This window comes from Callithrix jacchus, chromosome 1 (assembly GCF_049354715.1).
Source record: "Callithrix jacchus isolate 240 chromosome 1, calJac240_pri, whole genome shotgun sequence".
Lineage (NCBI taxonomy): Eukaryota > Metazoa > Chordata > Mammalia > Primates > Cebidae > Callithrix > Callithrix jacchus.
Genome location: NC_133502.1, coordinates 14,482,393 through 14,506,289, shown reverse-complemented (window position 1 = coordinate 14,506,289; position 23,897 = coordinate 14,482,393). Strand labels below are relative to the sequence as shown.

Genomic DNA, 23,897 nt, shown 5'->3' with positions numbered 1-23,897 from the left:
GGCACAGTGGCTCACACCTGTAATCCCAACATTTCGGGAGGCAGAGACTGGAGGATTGCTTGAGCTCAGGAGTTTGAAACCAGCCTGGGCAACATAGGGAGACACCGTCTGTATAAAAAAGTTTAAAACAAACTTATCTGGGCATGGTGGCATGTATCTGTAGTCCCAGCTACTCAGGAGGCTGAGGCTGGAGGATCACTTGAGCCTGGGAGGTCAAGGCTGCAGTGAACCATGGTCATTGCACCACTGGATTCCAGCCTCGGCAACAGAGTAAGACCTCAAAAAAGAAAGAAAGTGATGATTGTAATAAAACAGGCTTATTTAATTAGCCTGTGAATTAACATACAGAATTTACAGTTTTCAGACCATTGTGATGGGTAAAGTTTTATGTGATCTTCACAAACACCAGTTTAGGTTAGACCTAAAATACATTCCCTGGTTTTACAAATATATTAAAAAAATATATATTGATAATTGATAATTTTTATGCTTATATTATTATATTGATAATTTTTATGCTTTTTCTAGCTTTTTATAATCAGAGAAACATGAAATGAATCAAAAATTTGTTATGCTTAGCATGGATAGATTGTCTATTGGAAAAGATTTGAGACAAAACTAAGAAAGGCATTCATCTGCCCAGGTGCAGTGGCTCACGCCTGTAATCCCAGCACTTTGGGCGGCCAAGGTGGTTGGATCACTTGAAGTTAGGAGTTTGAGACCAGCCTGGCCAATATGATGAAACCTAGCCTCTACTAAAAATATAAAAATTAGCTGGGCATGGTGGCACATGCCTGTAATACAAGCTACTTGGAAGGCTGAGGCAGCCCAGGAGGTGGAGGTTGCAGTGAGCCAAGATTGCACCACTGCATTCTAGTCTGGGCAACAGAATGAGACTCTGTCTCAAAAAAAAAAAAAAAAAAAGGCATACATCTTTATAATATAGATAAAAAGGAAAAGAGTTGATATTAAAACCTTTTCTGATTTCTTCTGTGTCTTTTGCTGCTATGGTGGTTACTACATATATCTGGCTTTAGTGTGTGCATTTATGAGACCTGCAATAAAAGCAGGAGAAAACTGATGTACGTTTTAGTAAGGACGGTACAGAGTTCAGTCACACAAACGACACTTTTATGACTTGTGTGCTATAAATACGACAATGGAAGGTAAATGGTCCTGCTTAGATAGCGTTTTCTGGCCAATTGATTCACAACTACTTTAAAAATGTTTTTTACTTTGAATCTGTAAACTTTGTAGGCATTAGGCCTGTAGAGAAACATTAGGGCTGATAATGAAAAACACAGGACTTGCCCTTCATTTACAGTATTATGAAAGATATAAACATGTTTCAAAAGCAACTGTAAGACCCTTAGTAAAATATTAGTAAGTTGAGTCTAGCAATACATAAAAAAGAAAAATGCATCATGACCACATAGGGTTTATTCTGGGAGTGCATAGTTGGCTCTACATTTGAAAAGCCAGTCAAATTAATTCATCATATTAACAGAATAAATAGGAAAAGCCATATGATTATCTCAGTAGACGCATTAGGAGTGTTTGACAAAATTTAACATCTATTCGTAATTTAAAAAAAAAAAATTAGGAATAGAAAGGAACTTCCTTAATCTGAAAATAAAAAGACTGTCTACAAAAAACCTATAGCTGACATCATATTTAATGGTAAAACACTGAATGCTTTGCCCCTACAATTGGAAACAAGATCATAATACCTGCTTGACTGACTATTCAGTATCATGCTGGAGGTTGTAGCCAATGTAGTATGGCAAGAAAAAGAAATAAATCTTTCCGTGTTCACATAAGACATAGTTGTAAAGAGAAAATCCCAAAGAATTCGGAAAAGAAGCTACTAAAACTGTTTGTAAGTCAGTTTAGCAGGATCACAGGATAGATTAGCATACAAAAATCAGCCTTCCTCATTCTTACACTATGTTTTTACTATATAGTTCATGATTATTTAATATAATTCTTAGAAACAAATAAGCTAGATGATAGTTAATCTTATTCAAACAAAGCAGTTTCCTTTAAAATAATCAGCAAAATTTAAAAACAGTGCTATTTACAATAGAATAAAAAATATTCTATAGTTTGGCACAAGGTAGACACATATATCAATGCAACAAAACAGAGAGTCCAGAGATGGACCCACACACGTCATCAGTTAATTTTTGACAGAGGTTCAAAGGCAATCCAATAGAGAAAGCATAGTCTTTCATCAAATGGTGTTGAAACAATTGGATATACATATGCAAAAAAAGAATCTTTACACTTCATTAAAAACCCAAAATGTGTCATAGTCTAAAATGTGAAATGTAAAATTATAAGACTTTTAGAAGAAAACATAGGAGAAAATCTTTGTGAACGTGGGTTAGATAAATACTTGTTAGATATAACATATAAAGCACAATCCAGAAAATAAAAACTTGATAAATTAAACTTTGTAAAATTAAAAACTTCCGCTCTTTAAAAGATACTGTTAAGAAAACCTAAAGCTAGGCTGAGCACTATGGCACATGCCTGTAATCCCAGCACTTTGGGAGGCCAAGGCTAATCACATGAGGGCAGGAGTTTAAGACCAGCCTTGCCAACGCGGCAAAACCCTGTCTCTACTTACCCCATCTCTACTAAAAATACAAAAAATTAGTCAGGTGTGGTGGTGCATGCCCAGCTACTCGAGAGGCAGAAGTTGCAGTGAGCCAAGATCATGCCACTGCACCCCAGCTTAGTCAACAGAGCAAGACCCAGCAAAATAAATGCTAAAATAAATTTTTTAAAAAATTTTGAACCTAGAGACAAACTACAGATTGGGAGAAATACTTGCAAATCACATGTCTAGTAAAGGACTTTTATCTAGAGTATATAAAGACCTCTCAAAATCCAATAATAAAATAAGCAACCCAGTAGAAAAATGAGGAAAAGATTTGAATAGACACTTTACCAATGCTATATATAACAAATTAAAATTTATTCAGCATCATTAATGAAACCCACTAACATGGGCTTAAACAATGGAGGTCAAGTATTGGATCCCACTAGGAAATTTCATGGAGAGATTAACATCAATCAATCCAAACCTTTAACAGAGTGATTCATGACATGATCACTTTGCTGGGCAGCAGAAGGGAGGCCCTTCACTCTGGTACTTAGGCAGACGTGGTACTTCCGTGGCCATGAGATGAATGTTAGCTCATCCAAGCTGCAGTCTGGTGAGAGCATTTTCTAGAATTTCAGACCAGGGTCCTAAAATTCACCCTCATTGGCCCGCTTAGGTCACATGTCCACCTATGATGAAGCAGTGACTGTGGCCAGGAAATAGATTTGTGCTGATTAGTGTAAGCCCAGGCCACAGTTCTTGAGCCATGGGTCATGTAAAGTTCAAGGGCTTTAGAGGAGACAGAGTAACTACCCAAACTTCAGTTGGTAGAAATTTCCAAGGTGAAGCAGGTATAGTACCCACCACACTCCATTGCTAAATCCCTCTAATGTGGGTTAAAGTCATGCTTAGTAATATTCATGTCTTAGCATTGTCGTTGTTCCTCAGAAGAGAAAAAGAAATTGCTAGATGATATTTATTAAGAGAACTAGGAACAAAAATGGAGAGCCCTGTGATGGTATGAGCACTGTTTCCATGTACGTATCTATTGCACAGTTGTAGGGCGATCCTCTTTTGTTTTTGCTGTGACCATGATGATTGAAACAATGGCTCCCTAAAAAAGAATGTTGTTACCAGTGTGAAAGTGAGGGTTGACACATGTGGTCTGTTGTGAAAAGTTCCTCCCCGCGGTCTTAGCACTTATGCATTCTGCGAGGGGTGCCATATCACATTCCCTGCAATGCTCCTCTCTGGCTGATGGCCCACCTCTTTGATCAGGACGTGCTGATGGAGCTCCTTGAGCAGTGTGCAGATGGACTCTGGAAAGCTGAGCGCTATGAGCTCATCGCAGACATCTACAAACTCATCATCCCCATTTATGAGAAGCGGAGGGATTTCGAGGTATGGGAGTGGCTTTGTGTTTTTTCGTATTTGAGAGTCTGACACTGTGACATATACCCACACCTGCATATATGCAAGAGAGGAAGCAGGGCACGGGCCAGTGATGAGCGGGGGTTTCTGACCCTCCACAATATGCTGAAGGTGGTGGCCAGTCACTACCTCCAAAGGGTCATGAGGTATCACCCAGACCTGGGCCCCACCTCTGTGGAGACCCCCCACATCTCAAACTGCAGGGTAACCACCTGGACCCCACTTTTGAAAGGCTGCCACAAACAAAGTTCTGTGATCACCAGGTGTCTCTTTTCTCATAACTTTTTCTTATTACACCTGCATGGAAAAATGGTGTCCCTTCCGCCCTCCTGGGCTTGGGAGGTCATCCATAGGCATATCAAATGGAGCAGGCAAAGCAAAGGCCAAGAATCACATTGGAGAGCCATCTCTGACATCGCCCCTTAACTTGAAAACAGGATTTGCGGCCGGGCACGGTGGCTCAAGCCTGTAATCCCAGCACTTTGGGAGGCCAAGGCGGGTGGATCACGAGGTCGAGAGATCGAGACCAACCTGGTCAACATGGTGAAACCCCGTCTCTACTAAAAATACAAAAAATTAGCTGAGCATGGTGGGCGTGCCTGTAATCCCAGCTACTCAGGAGGCTGAGGCAGGAGAATTGCCTGAACCCAGGAGGCAGAGGTTGCGGTGAGCCGAGATCACACCATTGCAATCCAGCCTGGGTAACATGAGTGAAACTCCGTCTAAAAAAAAAAAGAAAACAGGATTTGCTTGCTATAATGTGGAAATGTGATGACTCCTCACATGTGGGCTGGCCTTTGGGTAGGAAACGTTACCATTCATTAATAATCACTACAAGTTGTGCTGCCGAAATGTGTGTGTGTGTGTGTGTGTGTGTGTGTGTGTGTGCGCGCGCGCGCACGCGCATTTTTATTCAAGTTCAAGAACTTTTTGCCTCCATTATCACATTTGTTATTTTAAAATCAATTCTCCTATTTGCACATGGGAAGAAATGGGCTTTGTTCTGCTTTCCAGAGGCTGGCCCATCTGTATGACACGCTGCACCGGGCCTACAGCAAAGTGACTGAGGTCATGCACTCGGGCCGCAGGCTTCTGGGGACCTACTTCCGGGTAGCCTTCTTCGGGCAGGTGAGTCTCCTGTCCATTCTGCAGACTGTCCTGAGTCCTTAAGAAATATATATATTAAAAAATATATATATATAATAAAGTTATATCTTATAAATTTTCTGCTTTCTGTAAATGCTAATTTGATGAATTTGTCATATTTCATATGATTCTATCTTCCTGAGTAGTAAACTTTCTGCTTTTTTTCTTTCTTCCTGTCTTTTCTTTGTTACTTTCTTAAGGCAGCGGTAAGTTCTTCCTCCATAAGACATTCTTAGCGACATCTTTGGTACTTCAGTGTGGTTTGCAAGTTTCCTTTTCAAGTCTGTATGTATATCTGTCTAGTCATTACAAACTCCAAAAAAGTTAACATTTTATTCCATTTACAGAAATAAATCACCTGTCTTCTCATACATCTGTATTGCATGTTTTAAACCAGAATCAAGACTTTCAGGTGTCCTTTGTGCCTGTGCATCTTTACCTTTTGTAATATAATATCTCCACAAGCATATTTACTATTATAGTATTTCAGAAACCCTGTATGAAAGGGTTTGTCTAAATTTAACTTAAATTTTAACCTTTGAGCCTCTAACATTATTAAGTGGTGTAAATTATAATACATTTATTTAGGGTGTGTGGTTTTCTATGAGCTTTATATAACCTTCAATTTATTCTGTTATTGTCTTTTATAACTTTATAGCAATACCAGTTTACAGACAGTGAAACAGATGTGGAGGTAATTACAGTAAATGCCTAAAAAGCAAGTAATATAGCAAAATGACTGCATCTAAACTCCTAGTTTGATGTGGATGTTTTTTGTTTCATGCTAGCCTGCATTTTTTTTTTTTTTTACTGTTTTGTCCACCATTTTCTCTTGCTTAATTTAGATGAGAAACTTTTTTAAAATGTGTTTTAAACATTAACCCCAGTTGAACTTTTTAGTTTTCAACCTTTTTCACTTCCCATGCAATTCTAAGCCTTGTAGTCAAACATAGATGGTGCTAAACCAGATGGCAACCGGTAATATGAAAATACTTTGTGATACTGAGCTACAGGTCTTTAATATGTTTTTCTCATCGGTAAAGCAAAATACAATTTATACAAGCTGTACATAACTTTTACCAAACCTACTCCAGACCCCCGAATGCTTCAGTTCATGCTGGAAAATCCTGTGTGCATGGGTGCTGTCAGGAGAAGGGAGGCGTGTGCACTTCCAAGCCTGCCTTCGCGGGCTGCTGATCATTCTCTAGTGAGCTCTGCTTCTTGGGAAAGTGAAACAGGCTTGACTCCCATCACTACACTTCCCTAGGTCAGCACAGTCTTGTATCCAAAATTTCTCATTTCGCTCAACACTTAATGACTGCATTCTTGAATAAGTTTGCAATCTTGTGTTTTTCCTTTATCTTTGCACCTAGACTTCATGTTATTATTTTCTTTCTCATTCAGAAAACCTGTTTACGTATGATTTTTAGACTCATTCCTTTTTTTTTTTTTTTTTACCCTTGTAACAAAAAACCCTTCCTAGATGGTAAGCCTTGGGCTTACATTCAGGGATAGCGCTAATTGTGCTTTATGTCACAGGGATTCTTTGAAGATGAAGACGGAAAGGAGTATATTTACAAGGAGCCCAAACTCACACCTCTGTCCGAAATTTCTCAGAGACTCCTTAAACTGTACTCCGATAAATTTGGTTCTGAAAATGTCAAAATGATACAGGATTCTGGCAAGGTATGACCATGTTTGCATAAGTATCATAGCAATGTAATGTTGTGATTGAGTACATATTATATATTTATAAGTGTACATAGAAAAAAACTCAAGAAACATAATTAAGGATGGTTGGCCAGGAGTGGCAGGTGTATTTTCTTCTTAGTACCTTTAGTGCTTTCCGTTACATGCTTGACGTTAAGAAAATCGTCATCGCCTAATTCTTAAAACATCTAATTTTACAAAATAATTAACATCTGATGGGATATGCCGTTTTTAGTCCAGCTATTTGGAAACTCTGTTTGGACAGACTAGGGCCCAAGGCTCTGCTACTCACTGCACCTCTCTCCTGCACTAGCACATGACTTGACACTCTGTCACTGATGGCTGGATGTACGAACAGGTAAACAGACAAGCGGATGGGCAAATGGGCTCATGCACAGACCAAGGAATGAACTCACCGGCAGGGTGACTGTGGGAATGGCGATCACTTTCTGCTTGGAGAGGCTGTCTTCTGGCATTTTGCTCTCGTGAAGGCCCTTTTAAAACTTGCACATTTGTCTTGTACCTTTGTGTGTCCCGCCCTCCTCAGGACATCTCCAGGTGGCCAAGTCTCCCTCTGCTTCCTGAAATGCAGGCAAAGATAGTGTTCCTGTTCTTTGTGTTACAAATGCACCTCCTCTTCCTCCGCTCTCACCGGTGATGAGCGCTGCCTCTTCCTAAGGGCACCATTTTGGACAGATCCTTAGTTCCCTTAGTCACAGGGTGAACCCCAGAATTGGGGTTCGGCCTGGAAGTCCATGTGGGTTCTTGGCTTTGCACAGAAGGAATTCAAGAGCAAGCTGACAGAGTAAAGTAAAAGCAAGTTTAATACGAAAGTAAAGGAATAAGAGAATGGCTCCTCCACAGGCAGAGCAGAGCCATGCACTGCTTGACTGAGTAAACTTCGGATTATTTCTTGATTAGATGCTAAACATGAAGTGGATTATTCATGAGATTTCCAGGAAAGGGGCAGAGAATTCCCTGAACTGAGGGCTCTCCTCCCTTCGGATCGTATTAAGTAACTTCCAGGTGTTGGCTAGGCATTGTGGTGCTGTGGGAGTGTATTTTATTATGGTAATGCATTATAATTAGTGTATAATGAGCAGTGAGGAAAACCAGAGGTCGCTTTCATTGCCATCTTGGTTTTGATAGGTTTTAGCCAGCTTCTTTGCCACACCTTGTTTTATCAGTGGGGTCTTTGTGGCCTATACCTTGCAAAACCAGTCCTACCAACCTCCTGTCTCACTTGTCTTTCCTGAGCCCTCCTTTGGAGTCCTCAGTATCTGGAATCTGTTTCTTTGGGACCCATCATTTTCTCCAGAGAAGAATCCTCAGTTCTCCCTCCCAGCTGGGGAGGGAGCAGGGGAGGGATAAACATCTGATTGCTGGATTCCAGATGCAGGAGTATCTGCCCTTGCCCACTCTGTACCTTGGCCCCGCATTGCACTGAGCCTAGTGGACTTGCTCAGCATTTGTCCTGACCAGTTTCAGTGTTTTCAGAGAATGACCTCTGCTCTCTTGTGCGGTGGAACAAAGAAGGGAACCTGGAATTCCCGACTCCAGATGGAGACTTCAGGCCACTTGCCCCATTTTGTGCCCTCCGTCTCGCTCAGTCTCTCGCATCCTATGGGCTTGGAGGGTTAGCCTCCGCTGGCTGCTGGGGGCTGCACTGACTCACTTCTGTTACCTGCCTCATGGGAACACAGATTAGGTTTCTCTGGCAGGATGCCTCCATGTGCCTGTCCTCCAAAAATTCGTTAACATCTCTCCTCCACTGCTTTCTTCTGTCCCTTCCCTTGGTCCGTGCATGTTAATTCTTGTCATTTTAAAGAGTTGCACAAAGGAAAAAGATGAATACATGTGGGTCCGTTTTTCACCAAAAGCCTCAGCACAATCTTACTGTGAGCCTCTTACTTCATAGACCAGATTACTCTGGTCCAATTTGCCTCTTTCTCTGAAACTGAAACCTTTGTCTGGATCAAGTGTTACTTTAACGTGACAGCCTTTTCTCCAGGTTCTCAGTCATTCTCCTAACGCTTTAAATATGAGGCAGCAGCTGAGTTACTGCACCATCTCCCCATCGAGCACCAGTTCTCCGTTCCTGTACTGAACACACGTCCAACCCAGAAAGCGAAGCGTGAGGAAGCACCACTGAAACATGGGCAAGACATTTCACTCCCACTCCCTTTCCATTCTTTCTGCTAAAGAGAGTGAAGTTTTCATAGGCTGGATACAATCAGAATGAATAGCCAAAGGGCTTTTTCTAAAATACAAATAATTACTCTCTTTTTTTTGAGACAGAGTCTCGCTCTGTCATCCCTGTGGAGTGCAGGGGCGCAATCTCGGCTCACTGCAATCTCTACCTCTCAGGTTCAAGAGATTCTCATGCCCAGCCTCCCAAGTAGCTGGGATTACAGGAGCGCAACACCACATGTGGCTAAAGTTTGTATTTTTGATAGAGAAAGGGTTTCACCATGTTGTCCAGGCTGGTCTCAAACTCCCACCCTCAGGTGATCTGCCTTCCTCGGCCTCGCAAAGTGCTGGGATTACAGGAGTGAGCCACCGAGTCTGGCCCAAATAGTAACTTTCTAGGACTTCATGTATTTTCTTAACTTCTAAAGTTTAAGGCACTTTTCTGCTGTTTTTCATTTTTCTTCACAGTCATCTCTGTTTTGAGAACAGTTCTCATTCACTTGCCTGCCTTATAACAGTGTGGTCTCCATATTCTCTGCAGAGTCATTTCTGTCCCTTTTTCTTGCTCTAGAAGGTTAAATCCAATTAAAATGTGCAAAATTGATTCATCTTCCTAATAAATCAGCTTTTGTTTCTGCATAGAAAATGCCTGTTTAATTTTCTATCATGTCACAGAAATGAGAGTGCCACAAATTCTAGCAACCTGGTTTTTAAAGCATTCGTGTGTTAAATGGGAAATAAATTTATCATTAGATTCGTCTAGATTAGTCTGTACCTGTATTAAGTTAACTAATCTGCAGCTGTTTCCATCGAATCTCAGCTGCCTATAGATTAATGATAATTTGGGGGCCTAACTTGCAGACATTATTCCTAAAATAAACATTTGCCTCTCTAAGCCAAATATATTAAAAATGCAGTTTAAGAAACAGAGAAATCCCAGACTGGAGGTCATTCAATAAAAAACCCAGCATGGTTTCTTTAAAAAATTCAATGTCATGGAAAAAATGAATGGTAGGGAATTCTTCTAAATTAAACAAGACTAGGGACGTAACAACTAAATGTAAAGTGTGATTGTTGATTAGATTCTGATTCAAACACAAGTACCTATAACATTCTGGAGACATTTGAGAAAATGTTACTGTAGACTGGGTTTTGGAGGGTATTAGGGAATGAGTGTTCATTTGGGTAGGCATGATAATGTATTGTGGTTACAGAAGCGAATGTCTTCATTTTTAGAAGTTGACTGTAGTATCATGACGTGTACCACTTACTTTGAAATGGTTCCACTGAAAAAAGAAGTCTGTATGTCTGCGTGTGTATGTTTGAAACATATAGCAAACTGCTAACAGTTGTTGATCCAGGTGGTGGATATGTGGCTGTTTGTTGTACTCTTTTTTCCGGTATATTTACTAATAAAAAGCTGGGAAATATCACTTAGGTAAGGACTGAGAGATTCCTTCATGGAGCACCAATCTACCATTGTGCTGTTTCAATTAAAGGTCAACCCTAAGGATCTGGATTCCAAGTATGCGTATATCCAGGTGACTCACGTCATCCCATTCTTTGATGAAAAAGAGTTACAAGAAAGGAAAACAGAGTTTGAGAGATCCCACAACATCCGCCGCTTCATGTTTGAAATGCCGTTTACGCAGACCGGGAAGAGGCAGGGCGGGGTGGAAGAGCAGTGCAAACGGCGCACCATCCTCACAGGTATGGCCCTGGAGCCACGTCTGCAACCCAGACGCCCCGCCCAAGAGCTGTCCAGAGGGCTTCGAAAGCCTCAGGACTGGAAGGACCTTTCAAGCTCAGTTAGCCATCCCCGTTTCAGCTTCACATTTACCTAGTGCTTACTTTGAATCCTTGGGACGTTTCTGTTTATCTGTTTACACTTCCTTCTTCCACAAGACCAAAAGTTCATATCCGATATAAGGTCACTTACTCTTCTGAGAATCTGATGAAAATGGCTGGACTTAAGTGCCCAGATGCTTTTGCACACGATGTAAGGTGACTGTGGACTCCAGGTCCAGCAGCCAAACCCAGTCCTGGATCTCCTCACAAGTAGAGACCCATCTCACACACCTGTCTCAGGTTCTAGCTTGGACCTGCTCAGCAGTTTCAGGCTGTGGGTAAATGGGATGTGAGCCTGGATCAACCCACCTCATTGCCCATGGGAGCTGGCCAGCTGCCACTTGAATGCCTCCTCTACCGGAAAGCTCACTGTATTCAGTGGCTGTCCTTGAGTTCAGCTTAGGCGGTTTTCACTGATCCCTTTGGCACTGTTTAGCCAGTGATAACCCATCTGGGAAATGTGTTTTGCATCAGTTCCCAGTCCCTGGCAAGTATTTAGTCATCTTGGGGTGATTTTTACCTTCCGTGGGAGAGCTTGACCCAGCCATGCCTAGTTAGAATCAGTGCCATCACTGGGGTAATCTAACATAAAATGCTTTCCTCACCAAGAAACATCAGTGAGAGGGCTGTTCGGAATGCTGGGTGTGTCCGTTTCTACCACGTCTTCAAAAGAGTGGCCCTAGTTAAATCAGACCAGGAAAGGGCCTGCTTCCTGGAAGCTGGGGTTGTGGAGTTTCTGTCTGGATGATAATTTGCATTGTCATAATAAGCAGAAGGAGCGCTGTGAAGATGCTGCACCCAGGTGCTTATCAGCTCTCATCAGTGAAGTGTACCCTTTAAAGGGACAGATTGGATGACATGGGGTTTATATCTAAATAAGGCTGTAACCAAAAAAAAATACAGGTTATTATAAATTAGCCCAGGACAGCATATTGCAGGGAGCTTTTCACACTCCCTATGAAGGAAATTAGATAAAAGATTTTTTGAAAGGCCAGCTGCGGTGGCTCACACCTGTAATCCCAGCACTTTGGGAGGCTGAGGTGGGAGGATCACTTGAGGTCAGGAGTTCAAGACCAGCTTGGCCAACATGGTGAAACCCTGCCTCTACTAAAAATATAAAACAATTAGCCAGGCGTGGTGGCATGTGCCTGTAATCCCAGCTACTCGGGAGGCTGAGGCAGGAGAATTGCTTGAACCTGGAAGGTGAAGGTGGTAGTGAGCTGAGATCATGCCACTGCACTCTAGCCTGGGTGGCAGAGGGAGACTCCATCTCAAAAAAAGAAAAAAAACTGTGTTCTTAAAGTGTCCCTACTCCTGCTTTTAAAATAAGGAGATAGCATTTATAAAGCACAAATAATATTGTTCTCACAAACATCACCTCACCCCAAATAATTAATTTTTTTAATGCATACATCAGTAGCAAATTCTCATTAATCGAGATAACTGCACTTCAAGATGGAATCATTTTATGGGAATCACTAGCTGACAGTGTTTATGGTTCAGCTGTGATGACTTTCCTTCTGTTCCTTTAGATCAGTGGTTACCAAAGGTTGGTCCAGAACCAGCAGCATCAGCATCCCCAGGGAACTTGTTAGAGATGAAAGTTCCAGGGCCCCACCTCTGAAACCACTGGATCAGAAACTCTAGGGGCGAGGTCCAGCTACTTGTGTTCAACAGGCCCTCCCAGCGATCCTGGTGCACACTCAGATTTGAGAACTGCTGCCTTCAATAAAACTAGTTCACTGCTGAGTCACAGTCAGGATTTTTTATTATGGTTATTGTTAAGGCAGCATACTGATTCATAAACATTCATTACGATAGGCTGTTTTCCCAGGGCACATTTCTCCAGGGTTACAGTTCACCATTTTGTTAGAGACTAGATTAGATAAAGCACATGAGCAGCTTTCCATATCTGCAGGAACAAGGGGACAGAGAGTGTGCTGCAGAGAGAGGTGGGGCAGACACCTGTGTTGTTGACTTGGGGATTGCCATCTGCAGCTGTGAGCTGAGAAGGCGGATGCAGCGAGGCTGTCCTGGGGTTCCTGTAGGCCTGTGTCACAGCCTCACTGTGTGACCTTGGGCAGGTCACTCTTCTTGTCTGTGCCTTAGTTTCCTCATCTGTAAAATGCGGGTTAGGACACCCATCTCGTTATATTGTCTTAACTTTGTAAATAGTAAGCAGCAGGGGAAAGAATGTGCTGCTTTTTTTTTGCTAGATTTCATCCGCTGTTGAGCTGCTTGGGGGTGATGAGCTAAAGGGAATTCTAGTTGAACAGAACATCCAAAGAAAAGGTGCCAGTTTTGCCCTGAGAGATCTCAAAATGTCAAAATGGTAGTTACTGGGCTGTGTGAAGATTTAGAGAAAAGGTTATAAAAATGCCACTGAAAACATGTAAACTCTGTATCAGCCTGTAGTTAAAGATACACACACTAGAGTGTTCTGAAGGCTGGACTGAGGGTTTTCCCTCAAGTTATTAACCCCTCAGGTTCCTCTTTCATTGCATTGCTTTGTACCTGACCTTTGGCATTCCAAAGATCAAAGGGAGCCCTAGACTTCCCTGCCCCCCCGCCCCGCCCTAGGAAAAGGCTCACCTTCCTGGATAGTTCCCAGTTGCCTGACTGTAACTGTGCAATCACTTGAAAACCTCATGATCACCCTTCATCCTCCTTCAGTGGAAATTTCTGAGCTTGTCCCAAAGAACCGGGGTGGGGAGAAGCCTCCCCCATTTCTTTCATGGACCTTCTGCCAAGGAACTTTTTTCCTGGTCACTGTTCCAGAGTCTTCCAAATCTTGCCCAGATTCCCACCTGGGTTAGCCTCCTGCTCCCCACCTTCTGTTCAAGACACACAGAGTAGCAGTCACCATACTCATCACTGGACCTTCCCCGTCCCCCCTAAAGGGCTGGCTCAGTCGGTCGCCTAATTGTCCACTTTCCAGAGCCAATTTGGACTCTCATGCAGTCATTTGGGCAGTAATGCATTCATTCATTCAACAAAATGTATGGCACACTGATCATGCTCCCACTTGGCACACTAATGAAACAGACATCTGTGTGCCCATGCAGCTGGCATTCTAGACAGACGATAAACAGTACCCACATGAGCAAATATGCCCACGATGGAATGTCATCTCTGTTCCAGGCAAAGCAAAAGGAGACTGGGAACCAGGGTTGAGCTCCTTCCTCAGAAACAGGAAGGCAGTCCCACTCCTCCCTGAAGCACAGCCCTCTGTCCAAATGCAAGCAGGCCTCTGGCAGTGCCGCCTCCCTGGCTAGGGAGCATCAAGGCCGAGGCTAAGTCCTCATCATCCTCACCATCCTACCAGGGAGCTTTATGGATCCCCAGTGCTACCATTTAAAACCTGTGAAACCAAGTCAGGAACCCTTCACCATTCCCAGATAAAACGTGGAAAGGCAACAGGCCTTTAAGTATGTGACAAATGAGGTTGTCTCAGGGTGGACATTTTTTCTGCCTTTGTCCAGATGTTGGGTGGCCCATCAGAACTCTGTGTTTCACAGGGGCTGGCCCTGTTTCCCATCCTGTGATGAGTCCTTCCCAGTTAAACTCTTCCCTAACCACTTGCTAGATAGAGACCAGGAACACGCCCATCTGACTTTTGCTTGTTTACAAAAAATAATAAGCTTTTAAGAACATATCTACATGTCTATTAGTAAATATATGGCAAGTGGGAATATTACAGATATCTCTATACTATATAGAGCAGTAAGAAATGTGAAACAGACCAAATCAGAACCTGCTGTTTTTCTGTTCATTTTTTAATTAACACCTTTGTGTTGATGTTTAGGTATCTTATTACGATAAAGGAAAACAATCAGATTTTTTTTGGTTGAAATATATATAAGAGGCTGGGTGCGGCGGCTCACACCTGTAATCCCAGCACTTTGGGAGGCCAAGGCAGGTGGATCACAAGGTCAGAAGTTCAAGACCAGCCTGGCCAAGATGGTGAAACCCTGTCTCTACTAAAAATACAAAAAATAGCCAGGTACAGTGGCAGGCACCTGTAATCCCAGCTACTTGGGAGGCTGAGGCAGGAGAATTGCTTGAACCTGGTGGCAGAGGTTGCAGTGGGCTGATACCACATCGCTGCACTCCAGCCTGGACAATAGAATGAGACTCTGTCTCAAAAAAAAAAAAAAAAAAATATATATATATATATGAAAAAGTAAATATTTTTGTTTTTATTTCTTATTTATTGCTGTAAGTAGGTCCCCAGGTATAGTACTACAGCTCCAAAGGTTTCTGAATTTCTGGTTCATGAAATGTTTTGCTTAGGAATACATTCTTTGTGTTTCTTTGGTTTGGGCTTGGGGGAAGGGGTGGGTTTGTTTTCTTTTTTTAGAGAGGCTCTCACTCTGTAGCCCAGGCTGGAGTGCAGTGGCGCAATCACAGCTCACTGCAGTCTTGACCTCCCAGGCTCAAGTGTTCCTCCCATGTCAACCTTCACAGTAGCTGGGACTACAGGCGCACACTACCACGCCCAGCTTAGTTTTGTGTTTTCTACAAAATTAGACAGGGTTTTGCCATGTGGCCCAGGCTGGTCTCAAAGTCCTGGGCTCAAGTGATCTACTGGCCTTGGCCCCCCGAAATGCTGGGATCACAGGTGTGAGCACCGTGTCCACCCAGGAATATATTCTTATTTGTTATTTTCTACTGATTTCTCAGATGTATTCAAATTTAGCATGTGATTCAAAGTTATTCTATGGAAAAAATGGATTTTCTCTAGGATTTGTTATGGAACTATTTTCTGGACTTAATCTGTTACATAGTATCTCAGAATTGTTCAGTCTTTTTATGTTGTCAAAGTCATCTTATATCCACTAACTCGTTCAGACCTCAGAGCTTCCAAGGAAGGTAGGGCATCTTGTATGAGAAAATTGAGTGGGGAATGATAACATGATTTATTTAAAGACACACGTGTCACATTAAAGGGATAACAAGGACCCAACTCTCTTGACTTTATGAGCTACACGATTGTAAAGGAAGATAGTATTCTAGCTCCACCAAGTACTAGTATGTGCCTTCGGCAAGCTTTGGGCTCCTTATTTTTAAAATGTAAGCAATAATGGCATCTACAACAATCACTTCTAATAATCACCTCAATAACACTAAAGTGCGTGCGAACTGTGGGGTAACTCTCTCATCCTCTGTAGCCATACACTGCTTCCCTTACGTGAAGAAGCGCATCCCGGTCATGTACCAGCACCACACTGACCTGAACCCCATCGAGGTGGCCATTGACGAGATGAGTAAGAAGGTGGCGGAGCTCCGGCAGCTGTGCTCCTCGGCCGAGGTGGACATGATCAAACTGCAGCTCAAACTCCAGGGCAGCGTGAGTGTTCAGGTGAGCCAGACACAGCAGGCCAAAGGCAGCAGGGGAAGCCCTTGCCCCTGGGTGACTTGAGAGTCATTTCCACCAACAAGGCCTACTTGAGAGCCTCGGCTTACCAAGTGATCCCTGTTCCCTTACCCCATCAGCTGTGACATTTCTCCTGGTATCACAGGGGGAGGAAGCCTCAGGACCCCCAGCCCTGAGGACTGACTAGGCTGCCTGTGGGGGACAAGAGCCAGATCTCCATACACAGCCCTGATCTGTCAGTATTTGGGGAATTCTGGGTGCCCAATTAGAACATCAAGACTCTTCTAAATACAAGGAAGAGTAGAGAGCGGTAGGTTTTCCTAGAAAACTGTGTTTTCTGTTTGCCACGAAAATTGTATCCAAAAAAGTACCTTAAGTTTTACTTTCTTAATGATATCTTTTGATTAACAAATTCATTATTTTAATATAGCCCAATCAATTTTTTCTTTACTGGTAGCATGTTCTCTTTAAGAAATCTGTGTCTACTCCATGATTTCCAAGATGCTTTCCTATGTTTTCCTCCTTTGTTCAGCATCCACATTTAGGTCTGCAGTCCATCTGAAATTGATTTTTGTATATGTTATAGCGTGAGGGTCAAGATATCGTTTTTCCACATGTCCTTCCAAGTGATATACACCCTTTATTGAAAAGGTCATCTTTGATCTAGATACTAATATATATGTTCAGTTTGTGAAAATTCATCAAGCTTCACACTTGTGATATATGCACTTTCCCGTTGTATGTTATACTTTAGTAAGAGGTTTTTAAAAAGTTACCTTACTTATATGATTTCCTAGTTGATTGCTAAAAGTTAAATCACTTCCCTCCAGTAACAAGTATGACTCTTGCTTTCTTGGCATTTTTAAGTGTATATAAATAGTTCAAGCGCATATTTATATATATATATATATGTATATGTGTATATATGTATATGTGCGTATATATGTATATGTGTATATATATGTATATGTGTATACATATGTGTGTATATGTATATGTGTGTATATATGTGTGTGTATGTATATGTGTATATATGTATGTGTGTGTATATATGAATATGTATGTGCGTATCTATGTGTATCTGTGTGTATATGTGTATATGTGTATATATGTATATGTGTGTAGGTATATGTGTGTATATATGTATATGTGTATATATGTGTGTGTATGTATATGTGTATATATGTAGATATGTGTATATGTGTATATATGTATATGTGTGTATGTATATATGTTATATATGTATATGTGTATATATGTATATGTGTGTATGTATGTGTATGTATGCATATGTGTATATATGTGTAGATGTGTGTATATATGTGTGTATATGTGCGTATATGTATATATGTGTGTATGTATATGTGTATATATGTAGATATGTGTATATGTTATATATGTATATGTGTATATATGTATATGTGTGTATGTATGCATATGTGTGTATATATGTATATGTGTGTAGATGTGTGTGTATATATGTGTGTGTATATATGTGTGTATATATGTATATGTGTAACCGATTGTTTCATCTTACAAGAAGGGTATGCTTATGAAAATTACATGTAGATTATAATACATAGGTTTTGGTCATTTTCTGAAATTCTATTTTGTCAACTTCCCATCAGATCCACACTAAATAACCATGAGTGGTTTGCCTAACATGTTTGTAAGTGTCATTCACCATAAAAGTATTTACAGCTGTTTTTAATCTCTCTCCTTATAGTCTCAAGGACGTATGTACCAAAATAAGTAGCAAGTGAACATAGGTATTCCAGCAACATCAGTGATTACATAACAGGGCCAGAGGCCACAATTTTCTGTAGCTAAAAACAAAAGCACTCAATCATCATGATCTGGGAACATCCAGCCCCTATGGAAAGGCCACTGGAAAGGAGTGGCACCAGTCCAGGGTAGGGCTGGACCATTGCACTTTCTTTCTTTCTGTTTTTTTTTGAGATGGAGTTTCACTCTTATTGCCCAGGCAATGGCACATCTCGGCTCACCGCAACCTCTGCCTCCCAGGCTCAAGCGATTCTCCTGCCTCAACCACCCTAGTAGCTGGGATTAGAGGCATGCGTCACCATGCCTGACTAATTTTGTATTTTTAGTAGAGATGGGGTTTCTCCATGTTGGTCAGGCTGGTCTTGAACTCCCGACATCAGGTGATCCACCCACCTTGGCCTCCCATAGTGCTGGGATTACAGGCGTGAGCCACTTCGCCTGGCCTGGCCCATTGAACTTTCTAAAAGGCACAGTATGCCCTGCTAATTTGATGGCAACCTTAGCGTTTTATAAAATTCCCAGTTATCTTTAACAGCAAGAAATTCCATGTTGAAATGAGGAGATAAAGTTTATACTCGTACCTACCAAGGTAACAAAGTTCCAGCCAGAGGAAATTAACTTTATCATTTTATTTGCTTATTTCTGTCATCGTTTCATCAAGCAGCTCACTGGCACTGCAGCTTTACTGGGCAGAGCCCTCTGTGGAGCTTCTTGGCATTGCACGCCAAGATCTTGTTATTAGGCCTTATGGAGTCTCAACAGCCTTCCTCTTTCTGTCTTCTTCAAATATGGACCGTCTTGTATCATCTTAGACCATCAGTCATTTGGGTCATCTTCAGGTGATTGATACGGTTCCCCACACACACCAGCCTGGTGCTGAGTTCTGCCCTCACACACCTTGGGCTGTTAATTGCTGACTCAGAGGCCCTCCCCTGACCACTGTGCCTAGAACCCTCTTGTCTCCCCACATCTGGTGTGAGTTCCTGTGGCTCAGTTTTCCTGCCATTGCTAGACAAGTGCTGCACACCGTGGATCAGAACCACACGTGGACCGCTCTCCCTAATTCCTTCTAAGCTCACCAGAACTTCCGGGAAATACCATCCAATGATCACATAGTCACGTTCTTTCTCAGGCTGCCTCAGATGCCTGGAACATTTCTTCTTCCCATCCCAGTGTGTCCAACCTTCTTTCTCACCACATTCTTATCTTTTCTTACATATCCAAAATCAGCAGACTCTTCTTAGCTACTTGAAAGGGGGATGCAGAGTTCTGGTTCAGTCACCCTGCTGTCTGCTCCTGACATCTGGCTCTCCAGCTTACCTCAAATGTGCACGTCATCCCCGTGGCTGTCTACGCAACTCAATGAAATGAACAGTTGGTTTTTAAAAACCGGAATATTTACTATATTTTTCCATTTCTCACTGAATTCATCAAATTGGCCTTTTACTTCAGTGTAGCACAGCGCAAATCCCAGTGGCTAAACACCTTGGAAGTAGAAATTCTTGACCTGGAGTTGGAAGACCTGGGCTGTGATCTCTAGTGTTTTGCTTATTGGCTGTTCAAATTTGAACAGGCCCCTAAGTTTCCCAAGCATTGATTTCTTCTTACATAAAATAAGCCATCATCACAAGTGCCCTGAGGATGACTGAGGTCATGGAATCAAGCGATGTGTAACAGAGTGAGCTTGATGGTTTCCTTTCAGGCTTAAGTTCCTGGAAGGCAGGGATTGTGACTAGCTCATGCAAACCGGCTTTTTAGTCCCTGCAAACAGAAGCTGAACCAATGATTGTGGTAATTTTCTCCCTAATGCAATTGGAACTCTTTGCTTTCTCCAGGTCAACGCTGGCCCACTGGCATATGCACGAGCTTTCTTAGATGACACAAACACAAAGCGATATCCCGACAATAAAGTGAAGTTACTGAAGGAAGTCTTCAGGTAAAGCTCACTGAAAACATCTTTTTCTCTTCAAGTGTTGGTCATTTCCGTGTCCATTCGGAAAGAGATGCTGCTGGTTGGACTCATGCCTTGTCCTCTGTGTGCCTTTGTTTTCCCCACCTGTACCATTCCAGGCAGTTTGTGGAAGCTTGCGGTCAAGCCTTAGCAGTAAATGAACGTCTGATTAAAGAAGACCAGCTAGAGTATCAGGAAGAAATGAAAGCCAACTACAGGGAAATGGCGAAAGAGCTTTCTGAAATCATGCATGAGCAGGTAAGTTCCACACTGGCGCCAACAGCTTGGAGTTCTTGGTTAGGGGTCTCAAGCGCACCCTGTAATGACCTAGACCGCCTGATCTCCTTCCAGAACTGTGACCTCTGAAGGAGAATGTAGCATACCACACTCCTGCCATGCTCTGGCCCCAGGACATATGGGAACAGCTAGCAGATTGCCCATAGGCTGTTATCTACAGCAAGTGGGGAGAGCAGGCCCGCCTCCGCGAGGCTCTAAGAGGTGGACAGGTTCTCTAAGCTTTCTCTCTCCCCACCCCTGTGTAGCCAAAAAGAAAAGAAAGGAAAAACTCACTCAAAAATATCCACTGTTCTTACAACTTTATTCCTCTAATCCTTTGAAAAAAGCAGGACTTGCCAACTGGTTTAAGAATTGTCTGTTGCATTCAATGTTTTTGCCATTTAAAAATATGGGCGATTCAATTTTTGACTGTGCACAGCCAACCTTGGCCCCCAGCAGAGTCTTCCTGGAAGGTCCTGGTCATCACGGGCATCTTCCCTGATTACTTTGCCATTATCTCCTTCCTTTGGGTTTCTTCAGTCAAATTCCATGTGTGGGCTCAGTCGTCACAGAGGTGACTAGTGCCCAGGGAATGCCTACAGCAGCATCCACATTGTTGTTTTGTGAGGGGTTTGTCCAAGGCACTGTCCCATCTTCATAACTGACATTAGCACCTTGATACCTGAACTCCTCTGTCTGGTCCCTCCATGACCGTCCTTCCTTCTGGCACAGTGGAAGCCAGGGTCATTTGTGGCCGCTGTCCTCTCCCCTGACGGTTCACTTAGGACATTTTCATTGCAGGAAACGAATGCCAGTGTGTGAGCTTTAACTCACTTGCTTTTTTTCTCCTCCATGCTAACACGTTCAGCTGGGATGGTAATGTCATTTTTTAATTTTATTTTTCTGATAATCTGACTCAGAAAAAGCTATTACATTTTTCAGTTTGAGCAGCTGCAGACATTGGCATAATGGCAGTACATGGGCAGAGGAAAGCACCTCTGGACATTTTTAAAAGTAGAAGCCAGGCGTCATGGCTCACGCCTGTAATCCCAGCACTTTGGGAGGAAGAGGCAGGTGGATCACCTGAGGTCAGGAATTCAAGACAAGCCTGGCCAACATGGTGAAACCCTATCTCTACTAAAAAGTACAAAAATTAGCTGGGCATAGTGGTGCATGCCAGTAGTCTCAGCTACTCGGGAGGCTGAGGCAGGAGAATTGCTGGAACCTGGGAGGTGGAGGCTACAAGGAACCAAGATCAGGCCATTGCACTCCAACCTGGGCGACAGAGCGAGCGAGACTCCATCTCAAAAAAAAAAAAAAAAAAAAAAAGTAGAAAAAAATTGAAACAATTTGAGAAATGAATGTCTGAATAATTAAGCAGAACAGAAGGGACTCATGGGAACCAATTTGGGGGAAAACTTGAGATCTTTTCTGTGGAGCCTCCAGATTCCTATGAACGGAGCGTTCAATCAGTGGGTGCTGGCATTGAGCACTAGAGACGGATGAAAGTAGGAAGAGCTCAAGGGTTGAAACCGTTCAGCTCCCAAAGTACAGGGAAATGTAACGTGCTTGCTCTCCACTTCACCCTGAACTCCCCATTATGCCAACAACTAGGAAGACTGGGCCCCTCTGAACCCCTGAAGGGCCGTGGTGGGGGTAGACTTGCTTTTGGTGTTTCCAGGGGAGCCTCTGCTGGAGGTAAAGACCTACGCTCAGATCCTTCCAGGCACCACTGGGCATGGAAGGACACTTGGTCAGGGTCAGAGGGGTAGCCAACCTCCCCCAAGACGAGGTCTGTAAGACCCTGAGAAAAGGAGGCAGGAGAGAAACACAAATGCTCCAAATTCATTTTTAAAGGCTATTTCAAGCCTTTAGGTTTGTGTCCCAGTCAAGCACATGTAAGTAGACCTCAAGTTGCCTTATGACCTGGTGTGTAGAAGGCTGTCGGTTCACTAGCTTGTAAAGGAAACAAAATGTGCTGTTCTTGACTTTCTCCTTATAATCCTTACCTGAAAACAGTCATTCGCTAGATAAGCTGAGTCTCCCTCTGCAGACCACCAGCCAGGCTTTCTGGGTGCACATCACTCACGTGTTGGAGTGAGTCTCAGATGATGATTAGTGTGTGTGATGTGGGTGCAGTGCTTTGAGAAATATCTGTTTGTGTCCTTACACTCAGTGACATTGTACAGTGGAAACCTTGCCTTACACTCTGTAACATTTTGTTACACTTGGTAACGTTGTAGTACACGTGGCAATGGCAACATTGTGTCATACATGGTAACGTTCCCTTACACTCAGTAACATTGTGTTTCTGGCCTCAAGATCTGCCCCCTGGAGGAGAAGACGAGCGTGTTACCGAATTCCCTTCACATCTTCAATGCCATCAGCGGGACTCCAACAAGCACAATGGTTCACGGGATGACCAGCTCGTCTTCAGTTGTGTGATGACACGTCATGGCCCGTGCGTGGGAACTTGCTTTGTCATTTGCAAACTCAGGATGCTTTCCAAAGCCAATCACTGGGGAGACCGAGCACAGAGAGAAGCCAAGGGGAAGGGGAGAGAAAGGAAATAAAGAACTATGTGATTTCTTAGCAGATTTTCTATAGGAGTTGTAAGAGGGTGCACATATTTTTTTAAATCTCACTGGCAATATTCAAAGTTTTCATTGTGTCTTAACAAAGGTGTGGTAGACACTCTTGAGCTGGACTTAGATTTTATTCTTCCTTGCAGAGTAGTGTTAGAATAAATGGCCTACAGAAAAAAGGTTCTGGGATCTATACATGGCAGGGAGGGCCGCACTGACATTGATGCCTGGGGGCGCCTTTTGCTTCGAGGCTAAGCTGGAAAATCTTGAAAATATTTTTTTTTTTCCTGTGGCACATTCAGGTTGAATACAAGAACTATTTTTGTGACTAGTTTTTGATGACCTAAGGGAACTGACCGTTGTAATTTTTGTACCAGTGAACCAGGAGATAGTGCTTTTATACTCATTTCCTTGCATTTAAAAAAATATGAAAGCTTAAGGGATTATGTGAGCTTAAAACTAGTCGAGCAATTTAGAACCAAAGGCCTATATTAATAAACACAACTATGCTGAAAAGTACAAAGTAGTACAGTATATTGTTATGTACATATCACTGTTAATGCAGTCCCAGCATTCTGTACATACATGTATTACATTTCTACGTTTTTAATACATCAGCTTCTGCATTAAGTGTCATTGTGATCAATCTGTGCTGTTTCAGTATATGCAATACATTTGACTCTTTTATTCTTGTACATAAAAATGTGCAATATGGAGATGTACACAGTCTTTACTAGGTTTATAAACTGTTTTAAGAATTTCATCCTTTTGCCAAAATGGTGGAGTATGTAATTGGTAAATCATAAATCCTGTGGTGAATGGTGGTGTAATTGAAAGCTGTCACCATGTTATATTTTCTTTTAAGACATTAATTTAGTAATTTTATATTTGGGAAAATAAAGGTTTTTAATTTTATTTAACTGGAATCACTGCCCTGCTGTAATTAAACATCTGTACCACGTCTGTATTAAAATGACATTCTGACCA

The 23,897-nt window shown here is 42.3% G+C and overlaps 1 protein-coding gene across 50 annotated transcripts in view; it reads left to right on the top strand.

Moving 5' to 3' along the window:
- DOCK9 (dedicator of cytokinesis 9) overlaps positions 1-23,897 on the top strand; it is a 295,684-nt gene extending 271,787 nt beyond the window's left edge. For 40 of the 50 annotated variants that reach the window (XM_054245273.2, XM_054245030.2, XM_054244912.2 and 37 more), the window contains 9 exons: positions 3,890-4,012; positions 5,057-5,170; positions 5,847-5,882; positions 6,728-6,874; positions 10,588-10,798; positions 16,108-16,298; positions 19,934-20,034; positions 20,169-20,307; positions 22,648-23,897. In XM_054245273.2, the coding sequence (XP_054101248.1) occupies positions 3,890-4,012; positions 5,057-5,170; positions 5,847-5,882; positions 6,728-6,874; positions 10,588-10,798; positions 16,108-16,298; positions 19,934-20,034; positions 20,169-20,307; positions 22,648-22,770 (1,185 nt within the window). In that variant the 3' untranslated portion in view covers positions 22,771-23,897. The remainder of the gene's footprint in view (positions 1-3,889; positions 4,013-5,056; positions 5,171-5,846; positions 5,883-6,727; positions 6,875-10,587; positions 10,799-16,107; positions 16,299-19,933; positions 20,035-20,168; positions 20,308-22,647) is intronic. The other 10 variants (XM_008994612.5, XM_008994287.5, XM_035293171.3 and 7 more) reach the window with 1 other exon arrangement.